The 21,636-nt window shown below is 35.3% G+C and overlaps 1 protein-coding gene across 4 annotated transcripts in view; it reads right to left on the minus strand.

Annotated features, from left to right (window-relative positions):
- The window catches only part of MAP4K5 (mitogen-activated protein kinase kinase kinase kinase 5), a 114,011-nt gene that overhangs the window by 35,804 nt on the left and 56,571 nt on the right, over nt 1-21,636 (minus strand). For all 4 annotated transcript variants that reach the window (XM_055361462.2, XM_063698294.1, XM_055361461.2 and 1 more), the window contains exons 9-14: nt 20,663-20,735; nt 14,252-14,383; nt 12,175-12,237; nt 9,633-9,714; nt 8,249-8,365; nt 2,079-2,157 (exon numbers count right to left, since the gene is read on the minus strand). In XM_055361462.2, coding sequence (XP_055217437.1) covers nt 2,079-2,157; nt 8,249-8,365; nt 9,633-9,714; nt 12,175-12,237; nt 14,252-14,383; nt 20,663-20,735 — 546 coding nt within the window. The remainder of the gene's footprint in view (nt 1-2,078; nt 2,158-8,248; nt 8,366-9,632; nt 9,715-12,174; nt 12,238-14,251; nt 14,384-20,662; nt 20,736-21,636) is intronic.

A 21,636-nucleotide genomic window follows, 5' to 3' on the forward strand; every position in this document is an offset into this window, starting at 1 on the left:
GTATATAAGTTACCACTTCAATTTAAAACACTGAAACAAAAAACAGTAGAAATAAATAGTATAAAATCTATCAAACAAACAAAAGCAAAGTGGTAAAACATTCCTGATAAATACAAAAGAAGTTTCACAAAAATTTAAAGACAAGTCATTAATAAAGTGACCTTCTACTCTACCGCTTTGTCTGGTGCTTTAAGCACACAGAACTTACTCTATGAGGATATTAGTATTTTGGGCTAATATTATGGAATATAAAAGAACTAAATCTTATCTCTGAAGAAGCCTATTTTGATTAAGAAGACTGAATATCATAAATATGTCAACTCTCCCAAAGTAATAAGATCTATGTAAAAACAATGAATTTTTCTGTTTTTTTTTAACCACATAAGCTGATTCTTAAGTTTATGTGGGGAAGAAGGCACAATAGCCAAATTCATAATGAAAAAGAAGTGTGACAAGGTACATATGTGTGTGTTGTGGGGAGGGGCAGAGAGTAGGAGTAGGATTAGTTCTAACAGATATTATCAAGATATAATAATCAAAAGTATGCTACTGGCACAAAAACAGACATGCAACAGAATAGAATTTCCAGAATAGAATAGAATTTCCAGAAACAACCCTAAAATATCTATGCCAATTCGGTATATAATAAAGATGGCATATCAAATCCATGAGTAGAAAGATTGCATTTTCAATAAATAATGAAACAAATGAGTAGTCATCTAGAAAGAAACTCAAGTTGAATCCATACTTCATACCTTCTACCAAATAATTTATATCAGATTTTTAAATACTAAAAAAAGAAACTAAAAACACAAGAAGAAACAATAGGAAAATTATTTGATAACTTTGGAATCGAGAAAGCCTTCTAAATATGACACAAAACCCAAAACTATACGAGAAAAGATAGATAAAATAGACTACATTAATGGAATACTACAGAACTGCATAAAATAAAGAATATGATGTTACAATGGAATATCAACTTTGTTACTTTTCTCTTTAGTATTTGAGGCCCAGACTTCATCTCAGATTATAAAAGGAGAGAACAGCATAAGAAGATATCATCAATCTAGGTACTAACAAAGACACTAAATCTTGAATTACTGGCTTAATTATGAAAAGGCCTGATTGAAACAACTGAGAAGGGAAAGATACTCTAACTCTCTAGTGACTAAGAGTTTTAAAGCTATGTCCAGAAAGCTAGAAATGTTTGGGTTTATGAAAACTCAGACTTAAACAAAATGCACACTGGCAATCATTCTAATTAGCTCAAATATTTAATGAATTATTTTCCTCTAGTATGGTTTACAATTTTATTTGATTTTGTTAGTCATAAACCTTATTTTAATATAAACTACTTTAAATCTCTCAGAACAAGTATTCATTTAAGGCAATAAACCAGAGAACTAAAACTTCTTTATGAATCTGTAGTTCTAAATTAATTTAGCTAAGGTGACAAATATTGATAGAAAATTTTCATCTGTCAATGATTATTAAATTAAAAACTAATCTCACTTTTGAAATATTTCCTTTAGAAAGATTCATCTTAGTGCTAATCTGATTTTTAAAACCTGAAACCAACCCAAATGTACAGTGAGAGTAAACTGGCTAACTACAATATATCAATTAATGAAACAGAATGCAATCGCTAAACAGAATGGTTATAAAGTCTATACTAATATATGGAAATTAATTCTATTATTAAGTGAAATTTTATGCATAGCATAAATTCAGCCATGTAAAAATACACATGGAAAATGAAAGAAATGTGGCAAAATATTAACTATGGGTTGGCTCTGGGTGATGTGATTGTATGCAATGTTAATTTTCTCTTTTTTTTCTTGCAGATTTTCAGCAATGGGCATGATTTTGTCCATAACTGGAAAATAAAAATTATTCAGAAATTACAAACCAAGGGAATTCCATCGAAACCAGAAAAGCAACCCCTATTTTAAAAGTATTCTGATATGTTGAAGTATGTAGCCTTAGTCTGAAATTTTCTTATTCTACAAAACATACAAGAACACGCAGCACAACCCTCCAAAACCACCAATGGAAAATGTAAACCAAACACATACAATTTATTTCTGAAGCTGTCCGTTCAGCTCTGGCATTCCTGTTTGTAGATCTAATGGTATGACGAATGATTGCATGGGGCTGTGAATATAAGCATAATATATATACTTTAACAAATTTCAATGAGAAAGTTAAAAGGTCAAACTTTATCATTTATTGATAAATATGAATATCTACTAGTAAATTATAGGATAAACATAAAACAAATACAATGAACGCTACAATACTTCGGAAGTTTTTTCACTTGTTCCATGTTTATACTGTATAAAATACTGAAGAGATTCAAAGACAGACACAAATCCTGTCCTCAAAGAGCTTACAGTCTAGGAAGATAAGACACACAAATACAGATAAGAAAATGGCAAGTGCCTTTCATTAACAGGATAAATGGACTACTATTAAAGCCCAGTGAAGGGAGAAATGACTTTGACCTGAAGGGGTATAGTTCTTCATGAAAGCTGTAATCTCATCTGGGGCTCTGAAGTACCAGTATGTACTGAATATGCAGCAATGTGGGAAAAGCATTTTAGACAGCAGAAAGAATAAGAACAAAGTGATGTAAGAAATAACAGGAAATTGTGGAGTGTTTGTAGGCAGTGGGGGTTGATTATTATTTGTTTGCAGTGAAGATTAGGTGATGGTGATGAGATGACAAAGATGGAAAGACAGACCACGAGGGTGAGCCCAATCGACAAAGGCTCTGAATGTCAGCCTGGGGCTCTTCACCTCAGTTTCTTGGCAAAAGGAATTTTTTGGAGACTTTACAGCAAGGAAGTGGCATTGCCAGTGTCAGCTTTAAGAGTTATCTATTAAGTATGTATGAGACTATGGAGGGGAGAAATATTGGATACAGGGAGATTGAGTAAGAATATTGTAGTAAGCCAAGTGAGAAGCATAATACTTCTACCCACCACGCAGAACCTCCTGCCCCTTAGGCCTTCAGCTCAACCCCTATTTACCAAATTTCTGATGACTCACTGTCATTCACTGATGACTCTCAAAGTGGCTCATTTGTTCGCCCCTTACTTCAATACCCACCAACACACCAAATAAATTCAAAGCCCCAGGAGGATCCATTGTTCTAGACTTATTTTCTGACCCCATCTTTAAAGACACTCTCATATATTTCAATGTACTCTCAACTCCTAAAAATCATATCTTGGACCTTGTCATCAACTCTGACGCATGAATTTCCTCTATATTACAAATCTCTGATCTTTTGAGCTTACTCTCTCACTCCCATAACACTTGTTCAATGTTCCCATTGGAATATCAAGTCCATTGATTCATTATTTTCTCACTCTCCATCAACATCTCTCCTTATCCAGTTTATGTCTGGTAGCACATAATTTCAAGTAATTTCTTGCAAAAATTCTAAATTCCCTTTGCCCCACTGTCTTTTAGTACACTGGAACAGCAAAATGCCAATCCTGGATAAACTCAACTGGTTACCTTTGCGTTTACACATCTGGGGTATCAATCATGCTGGAGGAAAACTACACAGCAGAACACACTGAAAATTCATCTAATCTGAGCTCCGACTTTGCCCACAAACACTTCTCTAGTCATCTAACCCTCCATTCCCCTCAATTACTATTCTGTACCTTCTTCACATTCTTCAAACCTACCCATTTTCCTTCATCCGTACAGATGACCTCACCACTTACTTCACAGAGAAAAAAGAAATCACCAGCTACACTGCATTATCAACCATCCCTTTCTCTAATGGAAGAGCAGTGTTGCTTCTCCCTGCTTCCTTCTCATGAACTCTGCCTTTCCATCTTGCTTCCCTTGACTCTTCTATCTATTCTGGACAGTATTCATGAGCATTTAATACTGTTCAAGCAACGCCCCCCCCCCCCCACACAAAAAAATCCTTCTCCAGCTTATTCTCTTCCAGCTACTGCTCTATCCTATCCCTCCCTTCACAACTCAATTTCATAAATGAATTGCAATACATATCTTTCAAATCACTCAATCTAGCTCCCCCTCCTCTATTAGAAAATTATCTCTGTTAAACTCATCAAACACTAACCACCTAAAGCCAAAACTAGTTTAACTTAATTTCTATGTTCTCATTGAAACTCTCCTTTCTTCTTTCAATGTTCCTTATCAATCTCCTTTGCTATTGCTCTTTGCCTACTTGATCCTCAAATTTTGGGAGAAATCTCAGGTTTTGTGCTAGGCTGTCTTCTCATTCTACATGCTTCCCTTGGGTGATGGATCACATTTACTCCTAAGGCATCAACTACATGTGTATCTAATGACTCTCAAATTTATATTTTTATTATTTTATTTACTTTTATTTATTTTTTTGAGACAGGGTCTTGCTCTGTCACCCAGGCTGCAGTGCAGTGGCACAATCATGGCTCACTGCAGCCTTGACCTCTTGCACTAAAGTGATCTTCCCACCTTGGTCTCCCAGGTAGTTGGGACTACAGGAACCCACCACCAAGCCTTGCTAATTTTAAAACATTTTTTGTAGAGGCAGGGTCTCACTGTGTTGCCCAGGTTGGTCTCCAACTCCTTGGCTCAAGTGATCCTCCCACCTTGGCCCATCCTAAACTACTGGGATTACAGGCATTAGCCATCATACCTAGCCTCAAACCTGTATTTTTAGTCCAAACTTTTCTCTCCAAGCTACAATGACATATCTAGCTCCTTACTAGACTTTTCCATTTGGAAGTTCTATGCAACATCTTCTTCAGTATAAAACTTAACTCATCTTTCTTTCCAAACCTGATTTTACCATAGTGTTCCTATCTTAGTAAATAGTAAATATATCCATCCAACTGCTCAAGTCAAAATCTGGTAGTAATTCTCTTCTTATTCCTTACCTTCATGTCTTCATCCAATCATTAACTCTCTAATTCTTAAATTAATACACTTTTCTCCATCCTTGCTCTACCATCCTAGTTTACCATTATTTTTATCTTGTATAATTTCAACAGTCTTTTAACAGGTTTTCAGTAATGAACTCACCATTCTGAAGTCACTGAGATCTTTAAAAAATGCACATTTTGATTATGTCACTCCCTTACCCTTTAATGGCTTTCTACTACCCTTAGACTAAAGCCCAACATTTTAAATACGGTTTGATAGACGGTATCTAGCTCTGTATCGTTATTTTCTACCACTTCCTTCTTCCTTGTTTTCTGCCCTAGTCAGACTGACTTTTCTTTCTTTCTCTTTTTTTTTTTCCTGAGACAGGGTCTCATTCTGTCACCCAGGTTGGAGTGCAGTGGCGCAATCTTGGCTCACTGTAACCTTTGCTTCCCAGACTCAAGCGATTTTCCAGACTTAGCCTCCTGAGTAGCTGGGACTACAGGCGTGTGCCACCATGCCCAGCTAATTTTTTGGTATTTTCTGTAGAAATGGGGTTTCGCTATGTTGCCCTGGGTGGTCTCGAACTCCTGAATTCAAAGTGATCCAGCCGCCTCAGCCTCCCACAGTGCTGAGATTACAGACAGCCACCGTGTCCAACCCAGAATGACTTTTCTTTAGTTCCTTATGTACACTGCCTTTTCCCTTATCACTAGGCTTTCAAACATGTTATTAACACCTCTGCTCAGGCCACTTACATTTATTCTCTTCCTCTAATTCTGATTTATCTTTCAGGTTTTCAGCTTAAATGTCACTTCTACAGTAGTGAGCTTTTTCCAGTCCCTATGATATCCCTCCATAGCACCTTTTACCTCCCATTCCATCACATGTGTAAATTATTCGTTGGTACTTCTGAATTTCCTTTGAGACTATACTATGAGCGCTATAAAAGCAGGGATAATGTTAGTCTCATATACCATTGTGCCCCCCCAACTGCCTGGCATGTGGTTTTGCATTTCGAGAACTGAAAAGTATGGTGACATCATTAAACAGAAATAGAGAATTCAGAAAGTAGAGTGGATTTGGGAAGCCCAGCAAAACGAGATAAAAAATAAGAGGTGTCTGGTTATTTACATAACTAGTGAAAGGCAAATTGGAGAATAGAGTAATATCTAATTCTACATTTACGCAAGAATAACTTTACTAAGTTTTGGATCTTTAAACAATTAAAATATTTACTAATCCCAAGTTGCAAACAGTGGTTCAAGTAGAAAACAATTTTATTTGGCTGGTTTATTTAATATTTCCATTTCAAGTTCATTTAACGTTCAACTAAATATTCACTGGGTACTCATGACATGACAGGATTATGCTATATACCAGGCAATGGGGAAATAAAGACTGGAGTTTAAAGATTGTTTAATGACTATTTCTATTAAATACATACATAGATATGATGGTGTATTAACTAAGAGAGTAGGCTCTGGAGTTTGCCTGGATCTAAATCCTGGTTCCATTTCCTATTGGGCATATGATGCTGGGCAAATTACTTTCATTTTTTGTCCCTCGTTTCCTCATTTATAAAACAGTATAAAGGACTGTTTTGATATTAGATGAGTTAACATAGAAATTATTTGGCCTAATACTTGGCACACATTGAGTACCCAATGAGTGCTAGTAGTTACTATAATATTTATTTATTTATTTAAAGACAAAGTCTCACTCTGTTGCTGGGGTTGGAGTGCAGTGGCACAATCTCAGCTCACTGCAACCTCTGCCTCCTGGGTTCAAGAGATCCTCCTGCCTCAGCCTCCCAAGTAGCTGGGACTACAGGCGCCTGCCATCACATCCAGCTAATTTTTGTATTTTTTTCAAGTAGAGACAGGGTTTCACCATGTTGGCCAGCTGGTCTTGAACTCCTGAACTCAAGTGACCTGCCCATCTTGGCCTCCCAAAGTGCTGGGATTACAGGTGTGAGCCACCGTGTCTGGCACACAGTATGATATTTATAGGAAATAATTTAAAGCTGAAAAACAGGAAATAGAAAATTCCCTTTAGTGAAGGTAAAGATATAAGGGAAATAAAATAAATAAATAAATAAAGAAAGAAAGAAAGAAAGAAAGGACATGAAGAGACACATTCAGAAAAACTTAGAAATAAAATGGAATCATAAAAGGAGAAGAAGGAATATAAGGAGAGAAAGAGACTGGTGAAAAAATATAGCTGTGCTATAGTCATAAATAGATACCTGTCAATGAAGAGGAAGTCTCTCATTCCTGATTTCCTGACAAATTGTGTTGTTATAGAAAATACATTACAGGCCAAGCACGGTGGCTCACGCCTGTAATCCCAATACTTTGGGAGGCTGAGGCGGGTGGATCATGATGCCAAGAGATCAAGACAATCCTGGCCAACTTAGTGAAACCCTGTCTCTACTAAAAATACAAAAATTAGCCGAGCGTGGTAGCAGGTGCCTGCAGTCCCAGCTACTCAGGAGGCTGAGGCAGGAGAATCACTTGAACCCAGGAAGCGGAGGTTGCAGTGAGCCGAGATGGCATTACTGCACTCCAACCTGGCGACAGAGCGAGACTCCATCTCAAAAAAAAAACAAAAAGAAAATACATTAAAAATAATTCTATAATGTTTTCAGAGAAGGTAAGCATAGTTATGAATAGCCCTACAACTAATTATATAAGAAATAACAGTTTTGAAATACTGAAAAGGATAACATTTTCCAACAGGAACTTCAGCTTCATTCTTTACAATTATTTGTATTTTGTTAATACAAATTCAACTACAAAAATGCGCAGCTGGATTTCAAAGAAGTCCTTTTCATGAAAAATAATATGCATATGTGTTGTGGCTACACTTTTGTTTTCTTAGTTGAAAGCAAGGCTCTTAAAACCTTTATTTCCTTGGAAACAGATGTTCTTTATATATATCCCACAGAATGATCAAACTCACTACAGAAGCTGAGGTCTAGAGATAAGGGCAATCACTAAAAGTGAAAGCACCTCTGCATTTCTGCAGAGGGACCCGATTTCAATCTCAGCTACCAAAACTTCAGGCTAACCAAAGTAAGAACATAAAAAGAGACAGTGTTAAGAACTAATCCTAGTTCTAAGGAGAACTAGGATAAAAAAAGTATCAACTGGTTATACCACAATAAAAAAGTATCAACTGATAATTATGTGCAGAAAAAGTGTAGTTTACATTATTAATCTCTGTAGCTAAATCTGTTTTAACTAAGTTAAAAGACAGACTCAGAAAACAAAGAAAAGAAAGCAAACTTTAAGGCCTTATAAAACATTTATTTTCAACTATGAGACTGCAAACACTTCCTCCTTACCTCAAAGTCATCGTCATCTGCTTCAGTGTAATGTGCATGGTTATCTGGATTGTTCACTCTGTCTAACAGTTCAACTGCTAGGGCTCTAGAGAGACCTGGCTGTGCAACAAAAGTGTGCTAAAAGAAAACAAAATGAAATTTCATGAGTATGCCTTTACATCTATGGCTTAAAGAAAATGCTATCTTCATTTTTTCATTCAGTAACTAGCAGAGACAAGTATATGGGAGTCTACTAATACAAATAAACTGTGTTAGTAAAAATATTAATCAGAGAATCCATAATTACACATTATATAAAACTGAAGAGCCTTTGTAGGGTAAATTTAGAAAGGAATTTCTTTTTGTAAAGTTATCTAATCCATATTAAGTTCTAAAATTAATATAGATTAGATATGGCTATACCAATGACATTCATTACTCACATTCATTACTCATATCACTATACTGATGCAAATGAATACTGTGGTATGGTACATAATCACAATAAGAAAAAAGCATGTATATCATATATGTGCATACATTTAATTCTGTAAAATTATGTTAATTTACAAAGACATATATAATTAAATATTGGCATGTCAGTAAAGCTTCTTAGGTTGTTGTAATCACTGACTATTTCTAACATAAAAGTGTTTTATACACACACATATGCAGAGTATTCTATAAATTTACATTAGAAGACAAGAAAAGCAATTTGTTTTAGCTGACAGCAACATTTTAAAGTTTTCTCTAAGGCAGGGGTCAGCAAACTACAGCCCATGGGGAAAATCTAGTGCACTGCCTGCCTCTTTTTGTAAATATTTATTGAGTATTAAAACTATACCCACATATATACACTGTTTATGGCTGCTTCTGGGCTATAATGGCAGAACTCAGTAGTTGTGGCAGAGGCTGTATGGCCCACAAAGTTTAAAATATTTACTATGTGACCCGCCTATAGAAAATCTGCTGGTCAGGCATGGTGGCTCATGCCTGTAATCCCAGCACTTTGGGAGGCTGAGGCGGGTGGATCATTTGAGGTCAGGAGTTCAAGACCAGCTTGGCCAACACGGTGAAACCCTGTCTCTACTAAAAATACAAAAATTAGCCAGGTGGTAGTGGCACGCGCCTGTAATCCCAGCTACATGGGAGGCTAAGGCAGGAGAATGGCTTGATCCTGGGGGGTGGGGGTGGAGGCTGCAGTGAGCTGAGATCACGCCACTGCACTCCAGTCTGGGTGACAGAGTGAGACCCTGTTTCCAAAAAAAAAAAAAAAAAGAAAGTTTGCTGACCCCTGCTGTAAGAGATCACTAACATTTTTATCTTAAAAACATAAATACTTTTGTTCTACTGATATGTCTAATTTATGACTATAGGAAGACCCCTTGTAATTTCAATGACTTACAGTCAGAAGTCTTTCAGCAGTTGGTCTTTTTTTCGGGTTTTTGGTTAGTGCTATTTTGACAAAATTATGGAATGTTGATGACCTTAAAATAAAAAGAGACGTACAAAAATATTTCATTACTATTACGTTTTGGTGTTAGTAAATAACATTAACTTAGGAACAGTTAGCCTAAAACACCATGATTTTTTATTGGGCCACTTAGTTAAAGTACAATATATTCCTTGGAAACATCTGTGTCAGTTTTGTCTTTTAAATAAAATACAATTAAGTAACAGAACAGTAATATACAACCACAAAAATTACACTAACAATCAGAAATAGATAGGCTGTGTCATTTATATATGACCTTCTTTTCTACGTACTACTTAGGAGTCAAAATGTCCTTTTTTCATTGCATAATTTACCTAGTATGTAAATATTGTGCTATACCAAAAGAGTTGGACGGCACGAAAGGTAGGCATGGGGTAATATAAGAGACTATTTAAATCCCAAAGAGGCTGATGAATTTCTTAGAAAAAAAGGCAAAGAGGAGGGAGCAATTTTAGCAACTAGAAGGGTTTTCTGCCACCTTCACTGATGAAGTGGGGAAAGAGAGAAGACATAAATTAAAGGTATCACATTTTGATTATTAAGAAATGACACAAAAAGGTATTTCTACCATTGCCAAGATTCCACTGGAGAGAATGGACAAGAACTAAAGGTATGAAATAACCGTATTTATCAGCAATGACAACCACCACACAGCAGTTCTCTGCAGAGAAATCACATCACTGCATCACATTTGGTGGCTTGCGATAAAGATAACATGGAGTCAGACGGTATCGGGACTGGCAAAGGTTCTCCAATGGTAATAACTGTTCTGAAATCTGACTGTGAATTTAGCATTTATAGCTAACAGTCATTCATTCCTGAATGTGTATCAGTCATTCCTGCCATAAAACCGTTCAGTTCCAGATGTCTAGGAACTTAGAGCAACAGGGAATAGGAAGGACCCAGTGTCAATACAAAGGAATATAATTAGCAGCAGAATATAAACTCCTTTCTTTCCACAGTGTGATTTGCCATTCTTTCCTGTCATCATCCCCAGAATGGCTTGAGTCCTAAATAAAACTATGCTAAGACAGACTACTGAAACATAAAGCAGTCGTTGAGAACCTGTTTGTGGGGAGGGGCCTCTTAGAATCTGAAATAAGCAATGGACTGTCTTCTCAGAAAAATGGATATACATACAGAATTTTGGGGGCTCACAGATCCTCAAAGATCCATGTAATCTAGATAAGGAATTCTAGAATTTAAGAACTCAGAAACTTATTTGCACAGCTTCTTTTATTAAATGTATGGGGAAGATATTACCAGAAAAATAATCTTTAATTTTTATTAACCAATTGATGACATCTTTTTGGACTATAAAGATAGGTAAACTGCTTTACTTTGTAAGAGAAAGAAGGGATCAAGATGAAAATAAGTAATAATCTTTTTGAGTATTACGTAAGGAAGAGAGGGAAAAACCAACAGAGATTGATTTTAAGTGTCATGTTATCTGGAAACCCTTTTCATATCACCTTCCATGAAAGTCAATGTGTAATTAATGGAAGTAAAGGAAGATAGTGCAAAAATAGATGATTCTTCAAAATCTTCATGTATTCACTTCTAATTCTATCCTCACCACACTTCTTACCCAATCTGCCGAAGACCTAAGAAAATTATTGAGTTTTATGAGAACACTGGATTATAAAGAACACTGGGCCGGGTGAGGTGGCTCATGCCTGTAATCTCAGCACTTTGGGAGGCCGAAGTGGGCAGATTACGGGGTCAAGAGAATGAGACCATCCTGGCCAACATGGTGAAACCCCATCTCTACTAAAAATACAAAAATTAGCTTGGCCTGGTGGCATGTGCCTGTAGTCCCAGCTACTCGGGAGGCCGAGACAGGAGTGTCACTTGAACCCGGGAGGCGGAGGATGCATTGAGCCGAGATTGCGCCACTGTACTACAGCCTGGCAACAGAGCGAGACTCCGTCTCCAAAAAAAAGAAAGAAACACTGGGCTGGGCACAGTAGCTTACACCTGTAATCCCAGTACTTTGGAAGGCTGAAGTGGGAGGATCCCTTGAGGCCAGGAGTTTGAGACCAGCCTGGGCAACATAGTGAGACCCTGTCTCTACAACAAACAAACAAACAAACAAAACTTAGCCAGTTGTGGTGGCACATCCTATAGTCCCAGCTACTCAGGAGGCTGAGGAGGGAGGATCTCTTGAGCCCAGGAGTTTGAGGTTGCAGTGAGTTATGATCACGACACTGCACTCCAGCCTGGATAACACAGCAAAATCCTGTCTCAAAAAAAAAAAAAAAAAAAAAAAAAAGAAATACCAGAAAATAAATCTAGATCCTTGCCATAGGTCTGCAAGCAAATCAGCTGTGTAACTTTGAGAAAACTGCTTAATGTCTATGGACTTCTGTTTAATCATCTGCAAAATATGGGAACTGAATCTATACTCCTTTCGATTGTAAAATTCTATAAAACTATATATTCTTTAACTCACCATTTTGTTTTGTCCTTTAGTTTTGGAGGCTGAAAATTACTTTTTGACATTAAGAAGAGAGCCCTGAAATAAAAATTATAGTTAAAGAACAATATCAAAATTACTACATCTAACAATTAGAAAGAATATTCTGTAATGAATTTATACAAGACTACCACATAAGTGGACAATGATGAAAACTACTAGGGGATATAGAAATTAAATTTTTAATATTTTAGATAGCTTTCAAAAAATTTCTCTTGACTACAGAGAAGATTTTTAAATTTCCAACAAGTCCTTATTCAGAAAGCAAACCCACCAAATATTGGAAAAGAGTTTTCTTACTATACTGTTACATATGTAACTAGTATTATATCTTAAGCACATGTCTATATAATTGTATATAATTCTCTAATACATAGAGATGACATGTTACTCTAACATTAGGTTGCATATTTAACCAAAGACTGGCCTCCATATTTATTTTGGGTGGGTGTATAGGCAAATTACATCCATTTCCTGATTGTTTTCCTTTTTTGGACAATGATTTCCCATATTCTCTCAGTATATTAAATACATAAACCAATCTACAAGAGAACTTTGTCTATAAACTGACGTGTGACCCATTTTCTTGTGGGCTATGGGGGTAGTATGATAGAGGATTTAAGAAGGAAGTTCTAAAATGCTCTATTTCAGCATTTCCTACAAAAATCCCAGGTTTCTAAGCAAATTCCTGATTCTTTTTTAGCATAACAAATACATTTTTCCTTTCTAAAAATTAAATGATTCAAAGGAAAAATTAAAAAAACTATATTCCCACCATTCTATTATTTAAAATTTTCTAATCTCTTTAAAACATTTTTCTAATCCTTTTAGTCTTTATCTAAATGCTTACCAATTACATTACATTTACATTAGTATTTATAATTTTTTTCACTAATAATCAATTTTCCATTTTGCTTTGGTTCATACATATGTAATGGCTGCCCTTAACTGTTAAATAATTGGCTTAAGAATTCACCAACTACTACATATTTAGATTTTTTCCCTTGTTATCCTGAAATGCATAATTCTTAGCATTTTCTTTCCTTAGATTATTTCTGAATTATAATCCCCTAAACGGTGGAAGCACTGAAACATTTGTATTGCCCATCACAAATAACATCAAAGTATTTTTCCAAAAGGTCTGTACTTATCAGCATTCTAGCTAAAAGTAGGTATCTTTTAATATATATTATCTTTAGCTGCTTATGAGGTCAAATAGATTCCCGTATCTGGTACTTGCTCATAAACCTTAATCTATCTTTTGCTTGTAGTCTTTGAATGATTTCCTTATATAGTATACATCAATCTGTTGCCAATCATGTTAGCAAAACACTTTCACCATTCTGTTAATTTTCTTTTTAGCTTCATACGATTTAAAGTGTCAATTTAAGCCTAATCTATCTTTTCCTTCAAAGTACCAAAAAACTTTTCAGATGCCCTCAAATATTTTTTTCTGAGATAATACATCCTAGAATGTAAATGATAATTATATTCAGCATAGATACCTCTTCATTATTCCTGGATAAAATAAAAAGAAACAAAATCAAATATAACTAGAAAAGTTTCATCTGCATTCTATCATTTACTTATAATTCCACATACAACAAAAAAAAAAGATCAATTGATAAAAGAATGAACATGAAGACTCAAAAAGTCTTAAAATAATGTTAACTCTCATATCCTAGTGTGATTATGAAGGGAAATTTGTTTTATGGAAAAGCTTCAAACAGTACAGACAATTTACTCTTATGTTGTTTTAGAAGCAGCAATACAAGACAGGTTTTATTTATTTATTTTAAAGACTAGTCAAGTACAGTAGTGAGAAGGAGAACAAGAGCAGAACAAGGAGCTTGATCTGTAATTGTGAAAAATGAATTGAGGTAACTACCTTCGGACTAGCCCACAATAAGTTTTGGAAGAGATTACTCCTAAATCCCTTACAATACCTTTACTATTTTTCATTCTTAAAAATGAGCTTGATGCTGAGTTATCAGCATTTCACTTTCCCCATAGACTTGATCAATAACTGGATAATTATAAATAATGAGAACACCTCATTGGGTGGAGATCAAACATAGGTGGTTGAAGTTCTCCAAGTTCAATTGCTGTTATTCCTACTGCCCAGATATCACAGAGTTGGTTGTAGCCACCATTCTTCTCTACTGCTGCAACTTCTGGGGCCATCCTAGAAGGAATCAATGAATACAACATTTTTGTTGTTAAATATTGATCTGAATCTGTTACTTCTGTTATAATCACCAGACTTGTTGGAGGGAAGGAAGCTGAGAGGTGTTTACTAGGAAAGAAGAAATATTACTAAGTAAAGGCTTAAATCTCTATTTCACACACATACACACTTTTAAAATTAATTAAGAATCTTGAATGCCCTCCTCTGAATGTTTATGCTCTAAGGAAAAATCTTGTTTTAGTTTGGTTTCTATTTTTGTGAATCTTGTTATATAATAGGCAAAAAGAAAAAGAATACCTAAATCCCTGTGAAGGTCAAAGAAAAGTTCCTAAAGAAGGTGAGACTTCTAAGTAGGGTGGGGAGCCTGGACATTTCAGTGAGAGGAAACGAGTACAAATTCAGGGAGACCAGGAAAGCTGACAGGACAGTGCTCAATGTATCACCTGCAAACTGATAAGGGGCCATATATTGCTGGCTACCAGTCTGTGATAAATACAGAAATGGAGAGTAAGCGTTTATGCTTGTCCAAATGCATACATTCATTTTTATCTTATTTTACAAATAAGTCTGTAATGGACAGGAAATAACACATGGTTTGAGAAAGTTTCGAAAGTGTTTGGGAAATCAACCTCAGAAGTAGAGGCTAGATTATAAATGATCTACTGATTATACAAAAAAGGTTAGACTTTATCATGAAAATGATGGGGACCCAATGAAAGATTTAATTATGAGGTCAAACAATGTAAAACTGCATGGCAAGATGAAGGACAGTGTGAAATCAGGTGAAATCAGTCAGGCAGATATGTTAGAGAACTTTTCAAAGGCAGTAGCAGAGGGAACAGAACGAAAGGGGTTAACTTAAGATACAGATCTGAGGAGGAAATGCTTGTGGATATTGAAATAGAGCTATTATTAAACAACTGTTGAATATACAGAAGACTGAAGCTGGAGTTACAAGTTTGGGAATCAGCACTGTAGAAGGCCTCTGAAGTTATAAAGTATAGATGATACTGTTCAGGGGAAATATTCTTTTATCTTTTCAAATGTTTACTAACTTAACTTCAATTAATTTGAATTGAATATCCACAAGGTACAAGTTGCTTTTATATGTACTTAGGCTACAAAAAGTTATATTAACACCCTGTCTCTCAAGTGTGGTTAGCATATAAAGTATGTATACTAAAAATGTGAACATGTAGATGTGTACTATATGCAAGTGCTACATACATAACAATGGATATAGGAGTAAGGAGAAGTAAACAATCACCATGGAGCAAGATAATTGAAGGCATGTTTCACAGAGGAAAGAGGCTGAGGTGGAGCCCAGAGAAAGCAAACAGGATTCATCTCCTCTACCCACTGGAATCAGTTAGTGGTGGCTAACTGGAATGTCAAGTTGACTGTGACTGTTGCACTTCCTGGCTCAGTGGGAAACTGTATTCAATCAGTTGGCCATAGGTATAGAAAGGTAGAGAGTGTGGCCCTCTTAAGAAAGGGGAGGGCTTAAGATAAACACAGAAAAAGGGTATCTTAGGGAAGTAGTAAAGAAAGCTAAAGTAGTAGTATTTCACCTGATATAGTCAGGATACAAAAAATAGACAATTTAGACTAGAAGAGTATTCACAAAAAGGACAGTCATAGAGAGTGAGAGACTCTGATGTGATGAAGGCAATCCTATAGGTTATCTAACTCACCTATATCTTCATTTAACTTTTATTTAACTGATACTTATTGAGGCTTTTTTTCTGTTAAAGTGATATGTGTTGACTGAAAACAATTTGGAATATATGAAAAAATATGGAAGAAAACAAGCTAAGCATGATCCCACTCAAAGAGAGTTCCTGTTTCACATATTTTCATCCATTTTTACACACACACACACACACCTTTTATAAAATGGTATCATATTGCATATACTACTTGGAATCTTGCTTTCTAAAATTAACAACATATCATGAGCCGTAGCATATTATTCCACTGAATTGAATAAATGTAATTCCCTTCCTGTTGTGTATTATTTTCCCTCAATTTTTATCATTAAAATAGTGTGATAAAGCTTATCATATATAAATCTGTATGCCTCTCTAATAAATTACTAGATATGGAATTACTGAGAATAAAGAAGATAAATATTGCTTAAAGTTTTTGATAAACATTACCATCAAATTATGCTTCAAAATCGTTCTACCAATTTCTTTTTTTTTTCCTTCAACTTTTATTTTAAGTTCCAGGGTATATGTGCAGGATGTACAGGTTTTTTACACAGGTAAATGTGTGCCATGGTGGTTTGCTGCACAGATCAACCCATCACCTTGGTATTAATATCAAGCCCAGCCATCCATTAGCTATTCTTCCTGATGCTCTCCCTCCCTAACCCCTGTTGTACCAATTTCTACTCTCACTGTCAAATATTTAGTGATAGTAAGCATGCCCATAATTCCAAATATTTTCCAATTTGATAGAAAAAAGTAATTTAAGTTGTTCATCAAGGGAAACATTATTCAGAATATATATTTTTTTAGGTTAGTCAAGTGAAGCAGTGAGAGTAAAGAAGGAACAAAGAAGTCTGTAGGGGTTGCATGCCCCTAGCCATGACCTGCAGGCCACTACATGATGTAAGAAACATGAGAAAACATTTAAATTTCCCTATTTACTTCAAAGACATAAAGTAATCCACATTGGAGAAAAACCCCGAGAACAGAAGAAATCTGGTAAATCCTTGAGACTCTGCAGTTCTTTTCAAAAACATAACTAACAGTGGAGAAAAACCTCATAAATGTAAGAAATGTGATAAAGCCCTTGAATATTCCAGTTACCTTCATAACCACAAAGGTGCTCACACTGGAGAGAAACGCTATGAATGTAGGGAATATGCGAAAGAATTAAGTTGTCTTAGTTACTTTCAAAGGGCTCATACTGGTGAAAAATCTTTTACATGTAAGAAATATGGTAAGGGAGTTATTTTTTCTAGTTCCCTTCAGAAACATGAAAGAAATAATACTAGACAGAAACCCTATAAATGTAAGAAATGTGGTAAAGCCTTCCGTCATTTCTGCTCCATGTGAAGACATGAAAGAACACACAGAGAGAAATCCTGTGACTATAAAAAATGTGGTAAAGCCTTCAATCAATACAGTTCCCTTAGAAGACATGAAAGCTCATACTGGAGAGAAACCCTACGAACGTCAAAAATGTGGTAAATCCTCCAGTCATTTCAGTTACCTTCAAATACATGAGAGAACTCATACTGGTGATAAACTTTATGAATGTGAAAAATATGGTAAAACCTTCAGACATTTCAGTTCCCTTCGAACACATGAAAAAACTCATACTGGAGAGAAACTCTATGAAGGTAAAAAAATAAAATAAAATGTGGTAAAGCCTTTAGTCATTTCAATTACCTTGAAACACATGACAGAATTCATACTGGAGAGAAACCTTATTATTGTAAGACATGCGATAAAGCCTTCAGATATTCCAGTTCTGTATGTAAACATGAAATAACATACTTCATAGAAATCCCAGGAATGTAAGGAATGTGGGAAAACATTCAATTATCTGAGTTATCTTTGAAAACATGAAAAAAATTATACTGGAGAATAACCATATGTATATGAGAAATGTTGTAAAGCCTTTGTATGTTCCAGTTCCCTTTGAACACATAAAAAAAACTCATACTGAAGAAAAACCTATGAATGTAAGGAATATGGGAAGACATGTAATTTTGCCACTTCCCTTTTAAAATATAAAACTCATACTGGGGGGAAAATACGCATGTAAACAATGTGGTAATGTCCTCAGTGTTTCCAGTTCTAGTTGAAGACATGAAAGAAGTCATTTCTGAAAATCCCTGTAAACATATGGAATGTGGGGATGCCTTTGTTTCTCTCAGGTACATTCAAAGACACATGACATGTGCACATTGGAGATGAATCTTATAAGAATGTATTCTGTATCTAAATCCTAGTACTTGGCAAAACAGGTAAGTTTCCATTTTAATAATTATTTCAAAAGTCATCTGAGAATGCCTATTAAAAAGAAATCTTATAAATTTAATTTGAAAAGCCTGATGCAAATTAAACATTGACTAATGCTCAAAACATGCACATGAATGAAATATTATACAAATTATAAATATATTGTGTGTATCAGTGGCTGATTCTTAATGAGGATCTCTGGACTATTGATTTCCACTTATTTTCCATGAAAATATTGAGGTGAGAATTCTGTAGACACCCTTTAAGTGACAGTAAATGAATTCGATACGTAGTGTTTTTTTGTCAGTTAATAATTTTTCTTTATATGTCTAAAAGGTTGTTGGATCTATGAATGAATTAAAAATGTATTTCTAATATGTAGGTAAGATTTTTATGTAGTTTTTTAATTGGCCTGTGATGAATGTGTCATTGAAAACTGAGTCTTTGTTAATTTTGGGGCTTTTCCTACTGGTCTCATGTAAAAAGTTTTGGTTACCCCTCACCTATTAGATATATTCTAGCTTTCTTTTTTATGGAAAAAGTATTCTCTTTTGGCACAAATAAGTCTATGCCATTGTTTTTGCTAATAGAGTTGGTATTAGAAAAAAAAGAAATCCGTAACTTCTTGTGATCCATTATCATACGTTACCACACTTAATATGTATTATTTTACTAACTGCTTCTAATGAGACATTCTTTTTATCGACTTGTAAGAACTTACATATGAAAAATATTAAACCTAGTTTGGCATATTTTAGACAATATTTCCTGTTTTTTTACTTGCCTTTTAATTTTGTTTAAGCTGGTGGACATAAATAAGTTTTAAATTTTCATGCAGTTAAATCTATCAACATTTCCTTTTAAGGTTTTATTCTTTATGTTCAGAAAGCCTTCCTCAGCTCTTAAAGCAGGTAGTTACTGATGGCTCTTTTGGTTTCACTTTTTTTTTTTTTGAGACGGAGTCTCGCTCTGTCGCCTAGGCTGGAGTGCAGTGGTGCGCACTCGGCTCGCTGTAAGCTCTGACTCCTGGGTTCACGCGCTTCTCCTGCCTCAGCCTCCCGAGGAGCTGGGACTACAGGCGCCTGCCACGACGCCCGGCTAATTTTTTTGTATTTTTAGTAGAGACGGGGTTTCACCGTGTTAGCCAGGATGGTCTCGATCTCCTGACCTCTTGATCCGCCCGCCTCAGCTTCTCAAAGTGCTGGGATTACAGGTGTGAACTTGACTATTTTTTGATGTCAAAAAACTTACGATTTTTTGACATCAGGTATGAGGTACGGAGCTACTTAAATTTCTTTTCAAATAACAAATTATCCAAACACTGCACATTAAAGAATCCAAATTGGCTAAGCATGGTGGCTCAAGTCTGTAATCTCAGCACTTTGGGAGGTAGATCACTTGAGTTCTAGACCAGCCCAGGAGTTTTAGATGAAATCCTGTCTCTACAAAAAAAATTACAAAAAATTAGCTGGCTGTGATGTTGCATGCCTGTAGTCTCAGCTATTTCGGGGGCTGAAATGGGAGGATCATCTGGCTCCGGGAGGTCAATGATGCAGTGAGCTGTGATTGTGCCACCGCACTCCAGCCACGTGACAGAATGAAACCCTGTCTCAGAAAAAAAAAAAAAAAGAATTCAACCTTTCACACAAACTGCAAATGTCACCTTTTATAACATCCACTATTTTAAATATTAAGGTTTTGTTATGAGGCTTTTTATTTCTATCATCTATCAATAATGAAAGCAGTGTTTTAGAAAGATTATTTTGTCAGTAATCAGTGGAATGCACTAAGAGTGGGATGGCTGGTGAGAGTAATGGTAGGTAGGATGGAGTTTTAACAACCAGGAAGAAGAATCCTAGATTAAACTTACGTGATGGGTCAATAGGTGCAGCAAACCCACCATGGCACACGTTTACCTATGTAACAAACCTGGACATCCTGCACATGTACCCCGCAACTTAAAATAAAATAAAGTGGAAAAGTCCTAGATTAAAAGAGAATGCCAGAAGAAAGGGTAAGAAAATTACAGGAGGCAAATCTTTTGAAAATTTCATACCTAAGAGCCCTCTCAATATAAAATCACAGGGATAGTAAAAATTATTAGCACTTCAACAGAGGGAAGGCTGAACCATGAATATGAGCATCAAAGTTCCCTAACCCAACCAGAACTTATGATACTATCAAGGAGCACGCAAATCTCCCTACTTTTAATTATTACTTCTATTACCAAGTATCGAGGTTGATCACAAAACCATGAAGAAATGAAAATGGATCAAACTCAATCACAGTAATGTCTTACCAGTAAGGGGTGCCAATGAAAGATTTTCGTTTTGCAATGGTAGCTGTTATTTTTGCAGCCACACCAAAGTCAGCTAGTAAGGAAAAAAACAGAAAATTTTAGTTCTTTACAATACACCAAACAACATTTTTACTTTCACCCTTAGGCATGGAAGTATTAATAATTCAAATATTAATGTTAGAAAAATGTGCATAAATGGAATACCTAAATCTCTTCTTGCTTAGTTCACAACATACTTATTAAAAAAATTTATTGGCACTTTACTAGAATGAAAATACTTTATTAACAACAAAGTTAACAAAAAATATTTTTATTATATACACAATGAAGTTAATTTGGGAAAAAGAGAAAAAAAAAGCACAAAAAATAAAACACATGGGAAAAACACACACCTGTATTCCTTTTATCCTAATATAACAAGGATAGCATTCTGGTACTATTTTTTTTACAGTCTTTTTTTTCTATGTATAAACTTTTTAAGTGTTGTAGTTAAACATGATTGTATTGTAATCCCTGCTACTTGGGAGGATTAGGTGGGAGGATAGCCTGAGGTCAGGAGTCCAAGTACACAGTGAGCTATGACTGAATCACTGCACTCCAGCCTGAATGACAGAGTGAGACCATCTCCTTCAAAACAAACAAAATAACACACAGAAACACGTGGTTGTAAAATACTAAATAAATATACAGTCCATTTTTGTCATTTAACACACCAGATGTTACTCTTACACATTCATAGATATCAATGATTGAATAGATTTATCACAGTTTAACAGTTTTTCTATTGCTAGACTTACGTTTGCATTTTTTCTACCACAAGTAATATTATGGTTAATGCTTCAGTGAATATGGATTTTCCATCTTTAGGTTTAATTTCCTTAAAATGAGTTTTGGGAGTAAAATTACTGGATCAAAAGTTAAACATTACTGTGACTCTTGATATGAAAATGAAATCTGTATAATGTTAATTCTCA

Source organism: Gorilla gorilla, chromosome 15 (genome assembly GCF_029281585.2).
Source record: "Gorilla gorilla gorilla isolate KB3781 chromosome 15, NHGRI_mGorGor1-v2.1_pri, whole genome shotgun sequence".
NCBI lineage: Eukaryota > Metazoa > Chordata > Mammalia > Primates > Hominidae > Gorilla > Gorilla gorilla.